At 36.2% G+C, this 21,132-nt stretch overlaps 1 protein-coding gene across 3 annotated transcripts in view; it reads right to left on the reverse strand.

Annotated features, from left to right (window-relative positions):
- The window catches only part of LOC129436729 (protein shisa-6), a 122,907-nt gene that overhangs the window by 83,017 nt on the left and 18,758 nt on the right, over window positions 1–21,132 (reverse strand). For all 3 annotated transcript variants that reach the window (XM_055194965.2, XM_073865140.1, XM_055194966.2), the window contains exons 4-5: window positions 14,541–14,633; window positions 7,122–7,181 (exon numbers count right to left, since the gene is read on the reverse strand). In XM_055194965.2, the coding sequence (XP_055050940.2) occupies window positions 7,122–7,181; window positions 14,541–14,633 (153 nt within the window). The remainder of the gene's footprint in view (window positions 1–7,121; window positions 7,182–14,540; window positions 14,634–21,132) is intronic.

A 21,132-nucleotide genomic window follows, 5' to 3' on the forward strand; every position in this document is an offset into this window, starting at 1 on the left:
TGTCCTGCAGGTGGCGCTTCATCTGTGCTCTGCATGGCTTCAAATGGCCCAGTAATGAGGTCACATGACAAAAAACCTGGATGTAATTTTAAAGCGATCTCCCTCTGTGGTCATTAAACAGGTCAGCATCTATGAAGAGACCACACTGTCCAATATGACCATCTCAATCACGCCATAATGTAATAATAGGAGCCAAGCAACATCCAAAATGGCTAGCTAGGTTGTTTTAAGTAGTCTCTTGGCGATTTAATTGTGCAGTTACAGAAATATCTGACCTCACCTTGGAAAACCAAAGTCAATATTTTGCGATTTATTGTTTTCGTAAAGAACATTGTGTAAAAATATAACCCTGATATTTTTAGTATTGACCGAGTAACGATTAAAATCAAACTTTGATGCTCCAAATCATCATTAGATTATAAGACATTAATTTGGATTTCACAAACAGGGTCATATCTGTATGCAAACATTATTGTTAAACTTATTCCATTTTTTTTTTGACAAATGTACGTATTTGCATGAAATAACTCAAATGCTCAAGTCAGTTGTTCCTATGGTGAGATTTGAGATCTTTATATCCCTGCCTCTTATGAATTACAGTACATTTTTATCCCCTCCATGATTAATGATCATCAAATGGCCTAAAATAAAGATGATTTAATATCTAAGTAAAATCTTCTGCTCATGTGACAATAGGTGACAGTGCGTCAAGGTTTATTCATAATCCTTTTTTAATCCATGCCCGGATTTTCCAAATGTCGCCAAGCACCAATAGTCTATTTCAGCGCAAATACAGCCAAATAATAAATAAAAAAGATTGCAAGCAGCATGTCATCGTATTTTACAGGGCCGTCAGAAAACAAATCCATGAAATATTACCATTCAGGATGAGACAGCAGAAACTAAAGTTACGATCAGGGGAACTTGCAGGATGACACGAGAAAGCAAAAAAGAGGTCAAAAGTCTGTCATCAAACAGACTATTTTCTAAGTCTTACGTCTTGCACTGCAAGTATTCTTGTCTTGTTTTAAACACAAATTTACTTACATTTTATATTTTTTGTCTAAAAGCTAGACTTATTGTCTGGGGTCATTTTGCTTATCAAGAAAATACATCTTGATTTAAGAATTTTTAGATATTTTTACTGAAAACAAACAAATCTGCCAATGGGGTAAGCAAATTTTTCTTGAATTTTTCTTGAATTTTTCTTGAATTTTTCTTGAATTTTTAAGAATTTTCTTAGTTTTTAAGAAAATGTTCAAGATTTTTTTGCTTACCCCATTGGCAGACTTTTTTGCTTGTTTTATGCACAAAATCACTGAAATTTAATATTTATGGTCTAAAAACTTGACTTATTTTCTTGGGTAGTTTTGCTCATCAAGAAAAAGCATCTTAATTTAAGAATTTGTAGACATTTTTACTGAAAACAAGACAAAAATACAAAGATTTTTTTTTTCTTGAAAATCATTTTTTGCAGTGCATACCCCTTCGTTGAAAAAAAAGACTTTCTTACTTAGTATAGTCTTGTTTTCAGTAGAAATATCTAAAAATTCTTAAATCAAGATGTATTTTCTTGATGAGCAAAATACCCTAAGAAATTAAGTCAAGTTTTTAGACCAAAAATATCAAATTTAAGTGATTTTGTGCATAAAACAAGCAAAAAGGTCTGCCAATGGGGTAAGCAAAAAATCTTGAACATTTTTTTTAAACACTAAATTCAAGAAAAAAACAAAAAAAAATTCAAGAAAAATTCAAGAAAATTTAGCTTACCCCATTGGCAGATTTGTACAATTTAAGTGACTTTGTGCTTAAAACAAGCTAAAAAAAAATTTCTCACCCCATTGGCAGATATTTTTGCTTGTTTTATGTTTAAATTTACTTGAATTGTATATTTTTTGTCTATAAATTACACTTATTTTGTTAAGTCATTTTGCTCATAAAGAAAAAGCATCTTAATCTAAGAATTTTCAGATATTTCTACTAAAAACAAGACAAAAATACTAAGTAAGAAAGTCATTTTTTTTGCATTGTTTAATTGTTTTTTCTTGATGAGCAAAACGACCCAAGAATATAAGTCTAGTTTTTAGACCAAAAATATCAAATTTAAGTGATTTTGTGCATAAAACAAGCAAAAAAATCTGCCAATGGGGTAAGCAAATTTTTCTTGAAATGTTCTTGAATTTAGTGTTTAAGAAAAATTTCCAAGATTTTTTTGCTTACCTTATTGGCAGATTTTTTTTTTTTTTTTTTTGCAGTGTATATTGAGAGTACCTTATGCATTGCAATTTTTTCTAAATATTATAATTATAATGAAGTGTTTTGCATGTCTGGAGAAAAGTTTTACTACAGTTAAAATAAAAAAAAACTATGGCTACCGTAGTAAAACCACGGTAGCCACAACATTTTCAAAAACCATAGTTAAACCATGGTTTGCTAATAGTAATCAATACACCAAAAATGGTTACTACACTTTTACCACAATAAAATGGTTAATTTTCGTAAGGGTACAGTTCAAGCTCTGTAATTGTTTTATTAAGTTTCTATAATGAATACCAGCCAAGTCAGTGACAGCTATGCAGTAAAAGTGAACCTTAATCTCCAACCTTAAGAAGTGATCTAGCGACAGATGTTACAGCTCGTGAGCCTCCTTGTTAAAGCGTCCGACTCTCGTGCCAGATCAGAGCGGTTTGAATCTCGCTCAGGGCAGGTGCATATACATATTTGATTTCATCAGTTACAAAAATGTGCTTAATAGCCTGAATAATCAATGTAAGCCTGTGGTTCATAATTTATTTATTTTTTATTAAACAAAATCACACCCTGGCTTTTCCAATTTCTTGGATACGATTTCCCACCATTTCTAATATGCATGTTCTAATATGCAGATATATTTGGAAAGAATTTAAAGTCTATGAAATGAACTTTGAAAATATATGCAAGTAAACTAAAGAAAAAAAGTGTTTTTGCATCTGGTTGTTTGATAGCATTATGTTCCAGACAGACAATTATGAAAACAACATCAGTGCTTCTGTCTGGTCAAACATGAATCAGGACATGCAGCTCAGCTGTGTTTGGGTCAGCATCATTTTGTCATAATTTGGTGAATACTTTGTCTGATGTTTCTGCTCACAATATCACTTTAAAATGTGTTGCCTATGTGTGTGTATGTTTCTGGGCAACATTTAAAATCCTTAATCAATAATTCTGATCAATCGCTCGGACGGCCACGAGGGACATCCTCACTGTTTAATCCACTGAAAGACCACACAAAATCTCTCGGACTGTGAGTACATCACACTTTGATAAACAGACGGCCAGCTCGTCTGACGGAGAATTCTTGATCTTACTCGGCCGTGTCATTTAGATGGATGGCTCGGATTGGCCCGGGTCATTACCGTCTGACATCTCCCCAGCAACGCTGTCAAATAAATCTGTTGAAGACCACTGTCTGCCCCGCCCAGACCTTAAATCATCATGGCGATGTAAAGACTGACAGGTACTGTAGAGGTATCTCTCTAGTATAGAGACTATGTACCACATCTACTGTAAGTCTGCATACATTCTTATACTGCATATCTGTAAAAAGTCAGGTTTTAAATGTGTTTGCAGTGTGTGAACAAAGAAAAAATCACCCCTATCCTTTTTTAATTCCCATTTCACCAAAGCAGTCTTAGACATGCTGTTTTGATTTTTTTGTAAATGTGATGTCACACTGATAAAGCCCCGCGCAGAGCTACTGACTGACCGGTTCATTTTACCCAAAAGCTTTTCTAAAATTGTTTGTTAGCATATTGCAGTGCTAATTTGGCTAAATATACATTTTGTAAAAAGGGGCATAATATGTCCCCTTTAAAAGATTTGGATGAACTCAAATGAAACATCTCTCAGTAGATTATTTGACCTACAATCTACATTCATTGTACAGCTTCATACTCTTAATGTGTCTTAACAATTGTCTCATATCTCCCAAGCATTTTTTTTTGGCGAAACATCTGTGACGCGGTTACGTAAATGAAACACAACCGAAAAGTCCATCAAATATCCTGAGCTATGAAATCTTTATCTCTGAGAAGCTACGCCGTCCATGTTCATTTCATTTCAATTTAATTGAATAGTGCTTTCATAAAACATTGTTCACACTTTCGCCTACTGAGCAGACAAATGCGACAGTGGTGATAAAATATCTTAAGATGTGTAAACAGATGAGGGAGAAACCTTATGACGAATCCTAACTCAGCTGGGGAAGCATTTAAACACATTCAAAACATATACTCTTACTATATGCCAACCACTGTCTTATTTATGTCTAATTTAATTTGTCCCAAGCATTTTTATAGATACATCTGAGACAGAAATAATACTTCAGTGAAACATAACTGATAACTCTATTGCTCTGAAGATTAATCTTTCATAGCTCAGAAGATTTAATACAGGTTTTCTCTAGGGGGAGAGAGAGAGAGATTAAAAAACTTAAAGGGATAGTTCACTAAAAAATGAAATTTCTGTCATCATTTACTCGAGTCGTTCCAAAGTTGCATACATTTCTTTGTTCCGCTCAACACGAATGAAGACATTTTGAAGAATATGTGTAATTAAGCAGATCTGGGGCACCATTGACTTCCATACAAGGAAAATATAAGTAAAGGATGACAGAACTAAAACATTTTGCAAACTGTCCCTTTAACTCTCCTGCCTTTGTTAAAAAGATATCTCAGAAGTCTCTAACTTTGTGTTGTATCTCAACATATTTAAACAAAAGTCAAACATTTTCCAAAAAGAAAATGATTAATATTACACTGCAGCTGTATCAAAAATGAATGAAGTGCGTCTGATATGTTTTCTTGTATATAAGCATTTTTTATCAGGCTTTAATTGATTCAAACCGATATATCTGACAGTCCTGAGGCCAGGATCAAGCGTATTTTAAGCTAAAGTATTTGACGAGCGTATAAAAGATGGCATTTAGAGGCTTTTGCATCCGAGCTCCTCAAATGTTATTTACTACTTAAGTGTTTTAGACATTTGATGCGTAAAGCCTGTTCAACATATCAAATCCCGCATAAATCATTGGTGTGAAAGGCATTACGGAGTTAGACAAAGTGACACAACCTTTACACCAAGCCTGTCAATCATTCTGTCAGACCTGTCTGCTGTTTAAATTGACAGACAGCTGTTTATGTCTGATGTCTAAGTGGATCTGACCGATACTTGGCACTGATCTTCAAAATGCCATGTTTTAACAGGTATGAGTCTCAAAAACATCACAGCTGGTGATATCACCATTCTGCTTACGGGGCAAAACCAAATCTATTGTAATTCAACACACAGCTGTTACAGATGGGCATACTGCATTCAGGTAAATAAAACATGGCGCAATGGCTGTTGAACATTTTTTTTGTTAACTGTGATGGGCAATTGTGACTCTTCGGGCCTGTGTGCAGTACGTAAGTTATACAGACAGAAAAACCTCACAAGTTTTAAAGGCACAATATGTAATTTTCACCATTAGATGTCGCTAAACAACAACAGCGGCTGCAGCTTGATGATGCTGTGAAAGATAGTAGTCTTCACTTTTACTGTCAATAGGAATGAATCTGACCAGATATATGGGTGATTCTCACGAAACCATTGAAACGCCACGGCACTAATGATTTTAGCTTTAAAATGTGTAATATTAAAAAGCATCAGAATTAACACAATACTGTGTTCTACCTTGCACAATGTGTGATTTCAACATAAGAATTTATAATTGTAAATTTTATCTCATTTTCTGCTGAAATTCTCATTACCGCAATGTGTCCGGCTGTGTTTGAACATGCGTTATGTTGAAATTTAATCAAATTAACACAAAAATATTAAGAAAAAAATAATTGGATGTTTTGCTAGACTACTTTAGATGACAGAAAAAATATTTACTGAATATTTATGTATAATAATAATGAAGAAAAATTGAGAAAATGATGTGTCCATGCCTGATGTTCTCATCCTCCGCAACACTTTTTGAGAACAGTTTAAGCACACATACAGAATTTTAATAAAGTTTGATATTGAGTGACCAAGCACATGGACCAGTTACTTCAAGATGGCTACCAGGTAAGATCATTTTTTTACAGTTAATTTGTCAGAATGCTTACACGACATTTTGATTATCATTACCGCAACAGATGCTTATTAAATGTTAACTTAATTAATAGAAGCATAATACTTTGATTTTAAATGCATGTGCAGAATCTCCAAATTATGTTCTTTCAGGTTTGTCATGTCATTTTGAAAATATGTCAGTGTTGATGTTTTCTGACTGTTGCGGTAATGAGATTTTTTAGGACTAATTTTTAAAATGATGTTACAAAAAGTGTTAAATGATAAGTAAAAGTTTTTAAATTAATGTTCCCATTTACTCCAGACTTTGTTTTTCAATGTCTGGTGGGAAAAAAAGTACATTTAAGCAATTTTTAAGACATTTTTAAAACCAAGTTTTCATGAGAATCACCCATATAGCACTCTGCTGGTGATATTTTGCAAACATCTTATATATTGTGCCTTCATGGTTAAAAAAATAAATAGCACACTTTCCTCCAACAACGCGCATGACTGAAATTGTAAGTCATCCAAGACGAACTTTAATTCGCGTTGAGGATTTGTTCATATACCGATTCTACATAAAAGCAATGGCATCAGTGATGCTTGCCTTAGCAAACATCTCTAATAATGTTTCTGTAAGATATAGTGTTTAATTAATACTGTAATTAGTGTTGGGTCAATAGAATAATCCCAAGGTCTCAGACAAAGACGGATTTAAGATGGTTTGAGTTTAGCATAGTTCAGGAATTACACGGTACAATGGTTAATAGGATCACCATGGTAACAAAGAGGAGAATTCTGCACAGTCATTAATAACACAGAGATGCTGTACTGGCAAAAACAGCAAGACATGAATGAGCAACAAACTCATTTCAGCTCTTATATAACTTATAAAGTTCATAAGGTTCAAACCTTCATATATACAGTGTGAAGCCACAGGGAACATGGACGTTAAACCAATCCACTTAAGCTGAAGATACAGATCAATGCAAAACACATTGCATTTAAATGCATAAACTTGAAACGTGCAAGGTACATACTGTATGATAGCGGCACGTCCAGGTCACCCTGCCATGCCAGATCATCTACAGAGTGTTGAGCTGCAAAGACACAAACACATTCATTTAAAACACATGCATGTCTTTCATTCGTCAAACACAACAGGAGATGAACTGAGGAACATCCAGAACTACAGCTGAGCTCCGAAAATGATGGAAAAGCATCATTAAAGTTCATACATCTCATGCAACTCTACCTACAAGCTTTGTATTACTGACATTTAGGCTCAAGAAATAAACTAAATTTCGTAACGTCAGCCAGGTTTATTTGCATATGCATGAAGCTATCGTTGGCTTCAGATAAACACAGCGCACGGCTTGTATGGCTACGCTTATGGTGTTGTTTTTGTCCTTTGTAAAGCTCCTGACAGCTCCTGCTCTCCCGTGTTGCATAAATAAACGCGATGCAAACATGTTTCAAAATATCAACCTCATGGAAAAAGCGAGTTAAGAAGGGTACGATCTCTGGCGAACTGTTACTGTCATCTCTTCATGCTCGCATGCGAACGGCTTTAAAACAGTGAATCGGACAGAACGGGCGTCCGAAACCTCTGGAGAGAATCTAGAAAGAGAATTTAATCAGGTGGATTTAAAGCGTCGGGAGCTTAAGGCCAATTTGCATGACCCGCGGGGAGCAAAGTTGAATAAGCAGAAAAATCATTTGAGCAACTTATTAAAGTCTTTCACCTGAAGGAAGTCAAGCACATGTTTAACTTTATCCTCTTTACATTCACATATGAGATCGGCAAACACAAATCCAGAGAAAAAAGACACAGATAAATTGTATCTACTATATAGGAAATTATTTGGAAACATGCTGTCTTTATAATATCAAAATTTGCATATTTCTAACATGCAGGGCTTAAATGTTTTTTTATACAAAAATTATATTAATTAATATATGTGGACCTGCATGTCAATCTAACACCAAATTTAAACTATATAATTTAAAACATTAATACAAACTACATAAAACAATGAAAAATAACATTGTTTTATCCATCCATGTAAAAAAAATGCTGTACCTGTAGAGCTGTTTGACAGTAACTTACTGTAAATTTAAATTAATGTTATTTACTGGCAACACTTTGTTCAAAGTTAAATGGACATTAAATATTAACAAGTCTTTGTCTTTACAGAAAAAAAAAACTATTAAATAACAGCCTCACGCAAAGCTTTCTGGGAACCAAAATCTGAAGGATAAAAACAGTAAAGGGTTGATGAGGATGTCTGGTATCCAGAATGCTTTGCATGAAGCTGTTATTTTAGTTTTATACTATAAAGATAAAGACTTGTTAATGTTTAACTTTGAACAAACTGTTGACAGTAAATAACATACATTTAAATCTACAGTAAGTTACTGGCAAACTAAGTTTATACTGTCACTTCTACAGACAATTCTTCAGATCCTTTTACTTGCACTTTTGTCCATATCCCATCTTTGCTTTAAATAATTGTAACATTAAAAGTCATAATATTTTAGATAAAATGCATATATTAGTCATGTCCCCAGAAATTCACTTTGTCTGGTTTCCCATCACATTCCCAAATCTAGGAATATTTCACAAGTCACATTATCAAGAGGAAGTGACATCATCTGAATCTTCTAAAGGCCATATGAAGTTACTTTTCTAATTTTATTTTCTGTATATTTTATGATATTAATGCATGACTTTGAATGTCAAATCTTAATGTTCAGTTCTGTTACCTAGATTATTTCTTTTTAATGTCATTGGTTTATTTTAAAATAAAAAATTGTTAAATCACTAGACTTTGCTTAATGTATCAGTCGTCATGCTATTAGCACATATTTAATGCAGCTTTTTTCATGTTTTTGCTAAATATATGCTATAAACTCAGTCCTGTTACCAAAATGTCTCAATCCTCTACTAAGAAACCATAAAAAAATAAACTAGTTACCTGAGAATGATCAATACTTATTTTGAAAAGTAAAATACGTGTGTTATTAGGATTAGTGTTAAAGGAAAACACTACCGTTTTTCAATATTTTACTAAAGTATGTTTTTTACCTGAACTTAGATGAATTAATATATACCTATTTTTTCAATGTGGAAACGTAATCTTTGTACAGCGCTAGTGATGGGGACAAGAGTCAAGGCTGAGTCTTTGAAGGTTTGAGACCGAGTCGAGACCGAGGCCGTTGGTTTTCAAATAGAGTCGAGTCCGAGTCAAGACCGAGTCTTTGAAGGGTCGAGACCGAGTCGAGACCGCCTCTGCCTATTTTTCTAGAGATAAATAAACGGTTCTGATGGCAGTATCTTTGCATTGCACCATGGGATGTCATTTTCAAATAATGCCTATTAACATTGCATTTTATTATTATTGTTATGTGTTGTGTGTTTTTTTTTCATATGAACATAAAAAATGGGCTGGTCTCGAGGACTCGGTCAGAAATTACGAGTTTTCCCACTGTGGTCCGCGACCGAGTCTTTGAAAGGAACAAGTCCGAGACAAGTCAGAGAAAGCAGAAATGGTTCTCGAGAATACTACATCATTATACAGCGCATTGTGAATGTGTTAGCATTTAGCCTAGCCCCATATATTCCTTAGGATCCAAACAGGGATGAATTTAAAAGCCACCAAACACTTCCATGTTTTCCCTTTTTAAAGACTGTTACATGAGTAGTTACACAAGTAAGTATGGTGGCACAAAATCAAACTTTTGTTTGGATCCTAAGGAATGAATGGGGCTTGGCTAAATGCTAACACATTTACAAAGAGCTGTACAAAGATTAAAGGATTAGTCCATTTTCTTAAAAGAAAAATCCAGATAATTTACTCACCACCATGCCATCCAAAATGTTGATGTCTTTCTTTGTTCAGTCGAGAAGAAATTATGTTTTTTGAGGAAAACATTGCAGGATTTTTTGCAGGATTTTTCTAATTTTAATGGACTTTAATAGAGCCCAACATTTAATACTTAACTCAACACTTAACAGTTTTTTTCAACGGAGTTTCAAAGGACTATAAACAATCCCAAACGAGGCATAAGGGTCTTATCTAGCAAAACGATTGTCATTTTTGACAAGAAAAATAACAAATATACACTTTTAAAGCACAACTTCTCGTCATTTAGATTCGGTCGTGATGCACCAGCTGACCCCACGCAATATGTCATGACATCAAGAGGTCACAGAGGACGAACGCGAAACTCCGCCCCAGTGTTTACAAGCGTCTTGAAAGAGGACCGTTCCTACGTTGTTGTATGTCAACTGATACTAATTAATGTCTTTGTGGCAGTTTATTGTTAAAAGAGTAACTAAACCCTTAACCAACTTTTTTTAGTTAATGATCTGTAAGAATGATTCTTTATTAGAGCTGTTCATTGATTTTAGTAAGTTTTTTGACATTTGGATATAAAGTGTTTCAATACTACAATATATGGTGTAAAAACGTCTGAGTGCTGCCCTCTTCAGGTTGAACGGTGGCTACTGCAGTTGAATTTTCCTATTGGATGTTGGGTCCAAAAAGTAACTTGTGACGTAAGCAGGTTCAAGCTCACCACGCCCTTGTTACGATCTCACCACATGCTTGGTACGAGCTTAGTTCGTCCCCTCTATCTCCGTTGGGATCTGCCCACTTTTCTTGCATTTTTCAAATATTGCCAGTGGGTGGAGTCAGGCTCTGACCAGGGGTTTAGTTACGCTTTAAAATGGTCCGCAAATGTGCGTTTTATATATGTAACACGTGACATCCCTACATCACTACGCATTTACCTTAGGTAGAGCTGGACCGGACCTAAACGAAAAGTTGTGGTTTAAAAGTGCATATTTTTTATTTTCCTTGTCAAAAATGACAATTGTTTCGCTAGATAAGACCGTTATGCCTCGTTTGGGATCGTTTATAGTCCTTTGATACTCTGTTGAAAAAAACTGTTAAGTGTTGAGTTAAGTATTAAATGTTGGGCTCTATTAAAGTCCATTAAAATGAGAAAAATCCTGCAATGTTTACCTCAAAAAACAAAATATCTTCTCGACTGAACAAAGACAGACATCAACATTTTGGATGACATGGTGGTGAGTAAATTATCTGGATTTTTCTTTTAAGAAAATGGACTATTCCTTTAAAAGTGCACACAAGATATTTATTTATGCATCTAATTTGAGGTAAGAACATCGTAAAATATTGAAAAATGGTGGTGTTTTCCTTAAAAAAAAAAAAAAGATTTAAAAATCAACTTGATGAGTTACAACATGCAAATGACAACGTTTCGGTAGAATTGCACGTATTTTAGCACGAGGGTCCGTCACATACAGTAAGGTTCATCATATTTGGGGGTTCTTGAAAACTCCAGTCGGACATCATTTTTGCCAAAGACATTTTTGTGTCATAAAAATACTAGCAGTCATGTAATGTGATGAGTGTCACGGGCGTGGGCGCTAATGTCACTGATATTTCTCATTTATCTGAAGGTTTTTAAACATTTTACTCCTTAAAAATGTGGAAATTGACAATCTGGTGGATAATGTTGCTGTAATGTTAACAATCAGCCGGTGCCGTACCCATTATCTTGCAGTACGTGGGCAGTATCACCGGTGAGGAACTATAAGGGACAGATATGAGTTTCTTTTTGACAAATGTTTTAAATGAGCTTTACAAAGTGCACTGTCAACATCTCAATGTCATTCACAGGACGCTTGCAACAAATAAAGAACATCTATAAGACATTTGGGCATGGCCGCGGGAAGTGGGGGTGCTGCGGGTGCTGCAGCACCCCCTGTTGGCGAGAGGGAGATTTTTTTAAAATTTTAGATGGGCTGCTCGGCGACGTCATTAACTGGTTGCGAGAGGCAGAAAGAAAAGACGTGCCTTGTGTTGTAGGCTAGCTGTGTCTGTAAGTCAAAATGCAAAGGAGTTGTTGCGTGGATAATAGTACCAACAGAGTCAGTGCTGGGTGCCTGATGTTAACATACCAGTAAATGCGACTATTACGTTAGCCCAACATTATAATTCATACATGTATCACAGTAACACTGCAAAAATAAAGACAGAAAAACAGTTCCAACTAAAATCAAGTTTTATTTATATACAAACAATAAAGAATGCTTCAATAATTAAGGTTGTTGCAGTAGCGGATCAGCTCACCAATCGTGCTTTCTGCCTCCTGGACGCTCGCGCACCCTGTAATGTTTGTAAACCGGCAACCCCGTATATATATTACTTATGAATATTTTAGGAAATTATTTTTGACACACGTAGGTTATTACGTGTATTTTGGATTTTAATTTCATTACTGTCTGTGCCTACCCATCTCCGTGGCCTCATCCGAGCGCACTTCTCCGCCTTGCGTCTTTTGAAGACGGTACGCACTCACCAGGACCCAGAAAAGACTCACACACCTTTGGCTGATGCATGCCCACACAGAAATTCTGAACTCCCTGGGAATTCGTCCCCTAGCTCATGAGAGACTTTGGACTTTATTATACAACCGGCGCAATGCGCGACGCGAGTGTCTTTTGCTAGAGTAAAGAGCGCGTTGATAATATGCGCATATTAACGGGATGACAACGCGGGTTTGTTATCACATACATGGATGCGAAGCATCACAAACACGCCTTTTTAAAGGATTAAAATGTAAAAGATTATTATTGAGTCTCTTGGACATAAATGATGACCGATTATGAGACGTTAGAATTGCAAAGAGCTGCTTATCTGTAGCTAAGTAAATAAATGATTTGCTTTTAAACAAATGCATCTATTTTTAAATACTTCCCCACGAATTTATTGTATATAATGACTCTTTACCTGTGGATATGGTGAAATGAGAACGTTTGTAAATTCTTTATCTCTTGTTTGTAACAAATAAAATATTTTTAAAGTACAAACCTTATATAAAGCCTAATATATTCTAAAAATGTAATTATACACAATGTATTTCTTTATAAAAGTATACAATATCAGAACTAAACCCATTATTATTTTTGTTAAATGTATGAATTATTTATAAGTTAAAAAAGCCAGATGCGTACAAATGACACGCAGTGTGATTATCGTGCAATAGATACGCCAAATTCCGATTTTGCGTGCATATGATACGGCAGTCCTTCCCATTCACGTATATGGCAATTGGCGAATCGTTTCGTGACGTTTTATTTATTGTTTTCTCATTTGTTTTCTGTTTTTTAAACCATTTTCGCTTGGGTTTAGGGTTAGATTTCACATTTGTTTAAGCAGGTTATTTAATATACAGATTTCTCTATGTTTTTATCTATATTTAAGTCATGGTCGCTTGGAGTTGGGGTTAGAGTTGGGGTTTGGGTTAGGATGTCATTTTTATATAATAAAAAGTTGTTCTAACCCTAAACCCAAGCGAAAATGGTAAAAAAAAAATCAGAAAACAAATGAGAAAACAATAAATAAAACGTCACGAAACGATTCGCCATATAAGTGAATGGGAAGGACTGGCGTATCATATGCACGCAAAATTGGAATTTGGCGTATCTATTGCACGATAATCACACTGCGTGTCATTTGTACGCTTTTTGGTGTGAATGGGTTGATTTAGTATAAAAAGGTCTATTTAAGGTATGTAATTGTGAGAATATTTTACCACTGTTAATCGGCGTGTGATCCTAACTTAAAAACGAAAGTAAAATATGTTCGTCTGAACATTGAAAATTTTGAAGTTTATTGAATATTATATGTTGTTATAATATTATATGTTGTATGTAAATATATATATGTAATGTATGTCTGAAGTTGTAATGAAAGTAATTTCGCCTGGAATTGTTATAAGTATTTCTGCTTCTGATTAATAGCGATAATCTGTTGTCTGTGTGTTTCAGACCCTGCTGTGTGCACTAAAGTGTATATGACAATAAAGTAGTGTGAAACTCAATGTATTTATTTTTAAAATGTATTTTAAATGGGCCTATAGGCTCATAGGTTTTTTGTAAAAAAAAAAAAAAATTCACAGCACCCCCTGTTCAAAATGACTTCCAGCGGCCCTGCATTTGGGTACATTTCATCTAAATTAAATGACCAGCCTGATCTCACGAGAACTCATAAATATTTTATGACTTGACTAATTCGGTTGAATTAGCACAAAGTTAATCATGCAAAACGTACGATTATCATAAAAAAACAATAACAAAACCCCACCCCTAACCCTAATGTCACAAGGGTCAAGGCAAAACTTACAAAAATAAATGTATGAATGTGGTCGTACAAATGAATACGAATTAGCCACCTCATAAAATAAGTACGAATTGCCATGAGATAGCATTGAAATGACTCTAAAGCAAAAGCAGTTTTATATTCATATAGTAAATTTAACATGCTCACAGTGACACAACTCGACTTAAATGCCTTCGGCATGATGCAGCGAGAAGATAAAAAAGTCCCTTTGGGATTCTTAAGGGTTAAGAAACGGGCGATTACCTTTCAGATGGCCCCTGCCGAGCGTCACAAAGCCGGAGGAGATGAAGTTGTGCATGTCTTGACCGCTGCGAAAGTTTTCTTTCCCATAATGCCCTGCGAAGAAACGCACAGAATGACCATCATGAGAAAAACGAGTGTCGAGTCTTCTTTTATAGTTATGTGTCAATCTTGAATGCTGATGTGGTTTTAAACCTTGTAGCTTTTCAACCCAAATCCATCACACTGGACATTGCGGGTATTTGATCGCCTAAGGAACACAATTCTTTACGGATAAATACCCTTTATGTCCCGCATTACTCACAGCGCAGCCTTACATCTGACAGTTATTGAGAAGTCACCTCAGCCAGCGTCTGGTAAACGGTGTTTTAAGACAGACGACAGGACGGGATTCTGCATTAAGTATTAATGGGGGGTAGAGGTTCTGCTCGACCACACTAGAGGTTTTAGAGGTCAAACTATCATCTTGGCACACACGCACACACTTTTAACACAAATTTGAGCCCTGCTGGGTTAGAGGACACTGAGGTTGATCAGAGATGCAGGTGGATCTTAAAGCATCTAATAGGATGGTAATGGGCGCCCCTGACCCGAGCCAGATGACCAAAGAGAGGCTTCACATCATTTCTGTTATGTGCATCACTGAATAGGGGTCAGACACAGATGGACGGATAGACAGAAAGGTGATCGCATATCTGTCTAAACAAATAATTCCCTGCCTCCATTTAATCTCATTGCTGTCTGGAAGAAATAATTCGGTTTGTCTTTTACCTTTTCAATTATGCAATCTTTCTTAATAAATCAAGCTTATCAGATTTTAAGCCAATTAAAGGCAAAAGTATTCATGAAACGAAATGAAAAGTGATTTACGGTGTCTAAAGTAACCAGTGGACAATGAAACCCAGTGTCGCAATCTGAAATCAAAGACGAGCCATGAACAGTTGCATCTCTCTCTCTCTCTCTCTCTCTCTCTCTCTCTCTCTCTCTCTCTCTCTCTCTCTCTCTCTCTCTCTCTCTGCGTGATTTTGGTACACTGCACTATGATGAAAGTTAATATTTAATGATTGTATTTTATTAAAAACAAGAGCTCAGTCAAGCGTTTCTTCTCATCATACCGACTGGCGCTCGATCTGAGAGCTTTGCTACATCTCCTCATGTGCTATCAAATCTTCATGAACTTGTCAAAATAGCCTGTTGCAAGATTTAAAAGGCCGTACGAGTAATCTTAAAATGCCACTCAATGTTTAAGGGCTGTTTTGGTGCACGCTTTTATAAACCAAAACAGTATTTTTACACAAACTTTTTTTTACCCTTTCTCTCACCTTTACAATGTATCAGGATGATTTTTGCTATGGCACCTTTAAAATTTAGGCTGTCATGCTCATCCTACATACACTATACAGCTGCCTTGTGAGGTAGCATCACCATCCAGAAAAACACTTGAGCATCTACAGAGCATTTATAGATGTCGTCACCCATTAGCACATTGTGATTAACACTCCCCTAAAGGATTATTAGGAACACCATACTAATATTGTGTTTGACCCCTTTCGCCTTCAGAACTGCCTTAATTCTATGTGGCATTGATTCAACAAGGTGCTGAAAGCATTCTTTAGAAATTTTGTCCCATATTGATAGGATAGCATCTTGCAGTTGATGGAGATTTGTGGGATGCACATCCAGGGCACGAAGATCCCGTTCCAACACATCCTAAAGATGCTCTATTGGGTTGAGATCTGGTGACTGTGGGGGCCATTTTTGTACAGTGAACTCATTGTCATGTTCAAGAAACCAATTTGAAATGATTCGAGCCTTGTGATATGGTGCATTATCCTGCTGGAAGTAGCCATCAGAGGATGAGTACATTGTGGTCATAAAGGGATGGACATGGTCAGAAACAATGCTCAGGTAGGCCGTGGCATTTAAACGATGCCCAAATGGCACTAAGGGCCCTAAAGTGTGCCAAGAAAACATCCCCCACACCATTTCACCACCACCAGCCTGCAGAGTGGTAACAAGGCATGATGGATCCATGTTCTCATTCTGTTTACGCCAAATTCTGACTCTACCATCTGAATGTCTCAACAGAAATCGAGACTCATCAGACCAGGCAACATTTTTCCTGTCTTCAACTGTCCAATTTTGGGTGAGCTTGTGCAAATTGTAGCCTCTTTTTCCTATTTGTAGTGGAGATGAGTGGTACCTGATGGGGTCTTCTGCTGTTGTAGCCCATCCGCCTCAAGGTTGTGCGTGTTGTGGCTTCACAAATGCTTTGCTGCATACCTCGGTTGTAACGAGTGGTTATTTCAGCGAAGTTGCTCTTCTGTCAGCTTGAATCAGTCGGCTCATTCTCCTCTGACCTCTAGCATCAACAAGACATTTTCGCCCACAGGACTGCCACATACTGGATGTTTTTCCTTTTTCACACCATTCTTTGTAAACCCAAGAAATGGTTGTGCGTGAAAAACCCAGTAACTGAGCAGATTGTGAAATATTCAGACCGACCCGTATGGCACAAACAACCATGCCACGCTCAAAATTGCTTAAATCACCTTTCTTTCCCATTTTGACATTCAGTTTGGAGTTCAGGAGATTGTCTTGACCAGGACCACACCCCTAAATGCATTGAAGCAACTGCTTGGTTGATGAGATAATTGCATTAATGAGAAATTGGACAGGTGTTCCTAATAATCCTTTAGGTGAGTGTAGATCCAGACTTGTGGTGCAAATTTTAATTGAGGATAAAATATTTTTCAACCATACAGTGAAACAGAGCATGAACTACATTTAAATGTGCATTTATTCATAGTAGATGCTTACATCAAAAGCGACTTAGCCTACAAATGAAAGAGCATTTAAATTTTAGCAGTGAGCTCACAGTAAGCACTAAGCAGAGCAGTTTCAAGTCATTTTAATGCCCAAACATAACATAAAAAATGTTTAAAAAAATCGATGTGATCATGTAACACTAAATTTTTAAATGCACTTAAATCAACAAGACAGTACAAAAAAAGTTTAAAGTCAGTGAATCAGCAGTCAAAATGTATATTCGCTCTTTGGCGCCCCCTGCTGCTGGTGGCACCCTAGGCGACCACCTGGTTGGCCTATGCATACGACCCTGTGCATAAGGCCACATTTACACATATTCAGGTATTTAGAGAAACAAATATTTCCCCTCCGTTTACAATAATAACATTGTACACCCAACGTCGTTTTCAAAAAAAAACTTGTCATTTACATTAACCCGCATAAATACGCCGTTGAGCGCCATAATAACTATGCCAAACTTATGGGTGGCAGTCAGGGGCGTCATGCACCAATTTTTTTTAAGGGGGCACAGTGTCAACAGCTCACAGAAATTTGTGCATACACAGACATCAAACGAAATATTATAGAGCTTTCAGTCTTTTCCATGGCACTTACATTTCTAACAATCTGAAAACCCCTGCTTTCATGCAAAAACCTCCAAAATAAGAGTGATGACTAACTTTAATATCAAATACTATTCAATCAGAATAATGACACATTTGCATCATATTTACATCTGAAACGGCATGTTTTATTTAAGTCTTAATGGCTTGTTTAATTGTGTCATTAATGCATTTTGCACAACAACTACATTATCATATAAAATTAATGTAATTTTAAATCCATAAAGTATATAAACAACGAAAATGATATATGCTATAGCCACGTGATTGATTTTAATGTTCAATAATGATTTTAAAAAATATGTTTAGATAAAATTATTAGAGGAACGGATTTTTGCATTAAATTTTACCTCATGTGAGCATGTGAGATTCCGCGCCCGCGTGAACTCTGGCGAACTTTGGCGTTGTGCCAAGAAGATGAATCTCTACTAATATAACGTTGAGACGGTCACATTTAAAACCATACATTTTCTACACAGAGGAGGTTGACTGCACATTACCGTACTGGGGTTTGGAAATGTTGTGAGCGTTTCTAACACGTTTTAATTCCTCAGATAGCCAAATGCAGCAGCAAGCCAGCAACAGCAGAGAGCTCGTGAGCGCGCCCAGACGCTGATGACGTCTGCGACTGCTCTGACTGCAGCGCCAGCTGCCGCCAGAATAAAAGTAATGTAACATGATCAAAACACTATCAAAACGGCGAAAATCTCCGAAAAGTGACAAGGATGCAGCACAGAATGTATAATAGTGTGCATATTAAATAGATTAAAAGTCAAATAACAGATTCATGGACGCTTATTTGATTTTGAGGTTGGATGCAAAATCCATTGGCTCAAAAAAACCAAGGGGGCAGGTGCCCCCTCAGTTTGAATGGGCATGACGCCTCTGGTGGCAGTCAGAGGAATAAAGCCATGCAAGCCAATCAAAATCCTCAAGTCAACACCAACGAATACCACAAGCGACTTCCTGTTCCTTTCAAAACAGCGCTTACATGACACTTTTTGGCGCATAATGTGACGTTTCAGAACCTAAAATCCCGTTTCTCCCAGTTGACACGGAAACACATAACCGGGGTTATCAGAAATCTCCACTTTGGCCGAAGGATTTTGAAATAATCATTTTCGGTGATAAAAACTGGGTTTTCGTGCAAATGAGAGGCCAAACCGCATGGAAATATTTGCGTCTTTCCTTCGTGTAAACGGGTATAAGGCCCAATTTCAATTTTACCCCTTCACTTTCCCCTTCCATGTTTTTTTGTGTTTAGGGTTAGGGCTGTCCCCATTTTCTTTTGGTGGGAGGGGTAGGAGGAAGTGCCAGAGAGCCCTTCAAATAAAAAATTTTTTAGGACCTCACTTCAAAAAAAGGGGTATGTGAAAATTTACCATCTACAGCGGCAACATAGCTGCCAAAGCGAGCCGAGGCTGCCAAAGCGAGCAGAGAGACTCATAAATGTAAGTATTTTGCATTATTATTGATTTAAATGACAAAAGTACACTCATAATTGACTGCACAACAGTCCCACATCATATTTTATTGATATCCGGTGACTTGACAGCATAAAGTGGCGGGGTTTTTACCACATGCTTGATAGCGCATTGTTTTGAAGTTGCTATGTGCTTCAATACGTGAACCAAAAATTGATCATACCAAAGAAGATTTGAAGATAAATGCAAAAAAAAAAAAAAAAAAATAGCTGTAGCCCACGCAATGGAGCACTACAGCAATCTACGGCAGCTTGGAAGTTTGTGATAAACATTGCGGCGTTTTCTTTGACATATGAGCTAGCGATGATAAACGATGACATATAACGGCGTAGTAGTGGTGTCCCGTTTCTTAGGGGAATATTTTTTGTCACTTTGTTTCAAGGGGAAGGGGCGAAGGGTTATAAAATAGAATTGGAATTGGGCTTAAGTGTAGTCTCCAAAGACATTGTTGCAAGTAAGATGTGTACAATGAAAAGATGCATATGTGATGTGGTGATATAATGTAGTGTTCGTGTAGCTTAGTTGGTAGTGCATTGCTTTAGCAGGGCAAAAGGTCATTGGTTTGATTCCAGAAAACACACATACGGAATAGAAAATTTATACCTAAGTGTAAATTACTGTATGTAGAAATGTAAATGTATAGTTTTTATCATAATTAGACACATGGATGTCACCGAAATAAATGCTGATTGAAAATACAGTAGATGAGATAGTGGGAGTGGAGGGCAGAGGACAGAAGATGTTATGGAGATCAACCACATGAAAGAAAATCTCTGTATTGGGAATCAATGAAACAGTCAGAAAATATTGATATTTTTTAACCAATTAACCAAATGAACATTCGCTGCTTCTGTTTGAAACTCTTTGTTGAATTTAAAAGCATTTAATCCATCAATCAAAAATGGGACGTTTTATAGATTGAAGGAGCACTCTGTCACCAGATCTCATGAGACAAGAATCAAACACACAGCACTTGTGTAAGCATCCTATGAAACACAGACACACACATACACACAAACCCAGGCATGTACACACACTACCCTGTATCCAACACATATCTGTGCCCAAAGAGAGATTTCATTTGATTTCTGGTCAGATTCATTCTCAAAATGTATCCTTATGGTTTGGGTTAAGTGGGGTCACATGATGACTGAACCTGATCCAACAAACACTGTACCTGTATATATCCACATTTGTATATCTTGTATGTCATTGCAGGGATGTTATTTCATGAATTATTCTTTACATACAAACACTTTTACACTTAAACCGTTTAAAAAAAAAAAAATGAATAAAATGCCTTTAAATTCAACAAAGAGTTTCAACTGAAAGATGTGAATGTTCTTTTGGTTAATGAGTAAAAAGAAATGCAATATTTTCAAAATGATGAAATGTTAAATGTGAAACCCAGACAGCAGTCGACTCCGGGCCGGATTCGCATCGAAGCTGCTGACTTCGGGCACAGATCCGGCACGGTGTCATCTGCTGTCTGGGAAAGTCACTGAATTCATTATGACTTTTAAAGCCAATGCAGAAACAAGAACTATTTTGGACTTGGTTAATGAAAGCAACCAAACAGAACATGATAACAACCACATACAGTAGCAACACCTTAACTCTTTCCCCGCCATTGACAAGTTACCCAAAAAAAAGTTTTTCATTGAATTTAATCATTTTTTT

This window comes from Misgurnus anguillicaudatus, unplaced genomic scaffold, assembly GCF_027580225.2.
Source record: "Misgurnus anguillicaudatus unplaced genomic scaffold, ASM2758022v2 HiC_scaffold_29, whole genome shotgun sequence".
In the NCBI taxonomy this organism is placed as follows: domain Eukaryota; kingdom Metazoa; phylum Chordata; class Actinopteri; order Cypriniformes; family Cobitidae; genus Misgurnus; species Misgurnus anguillicaudatus.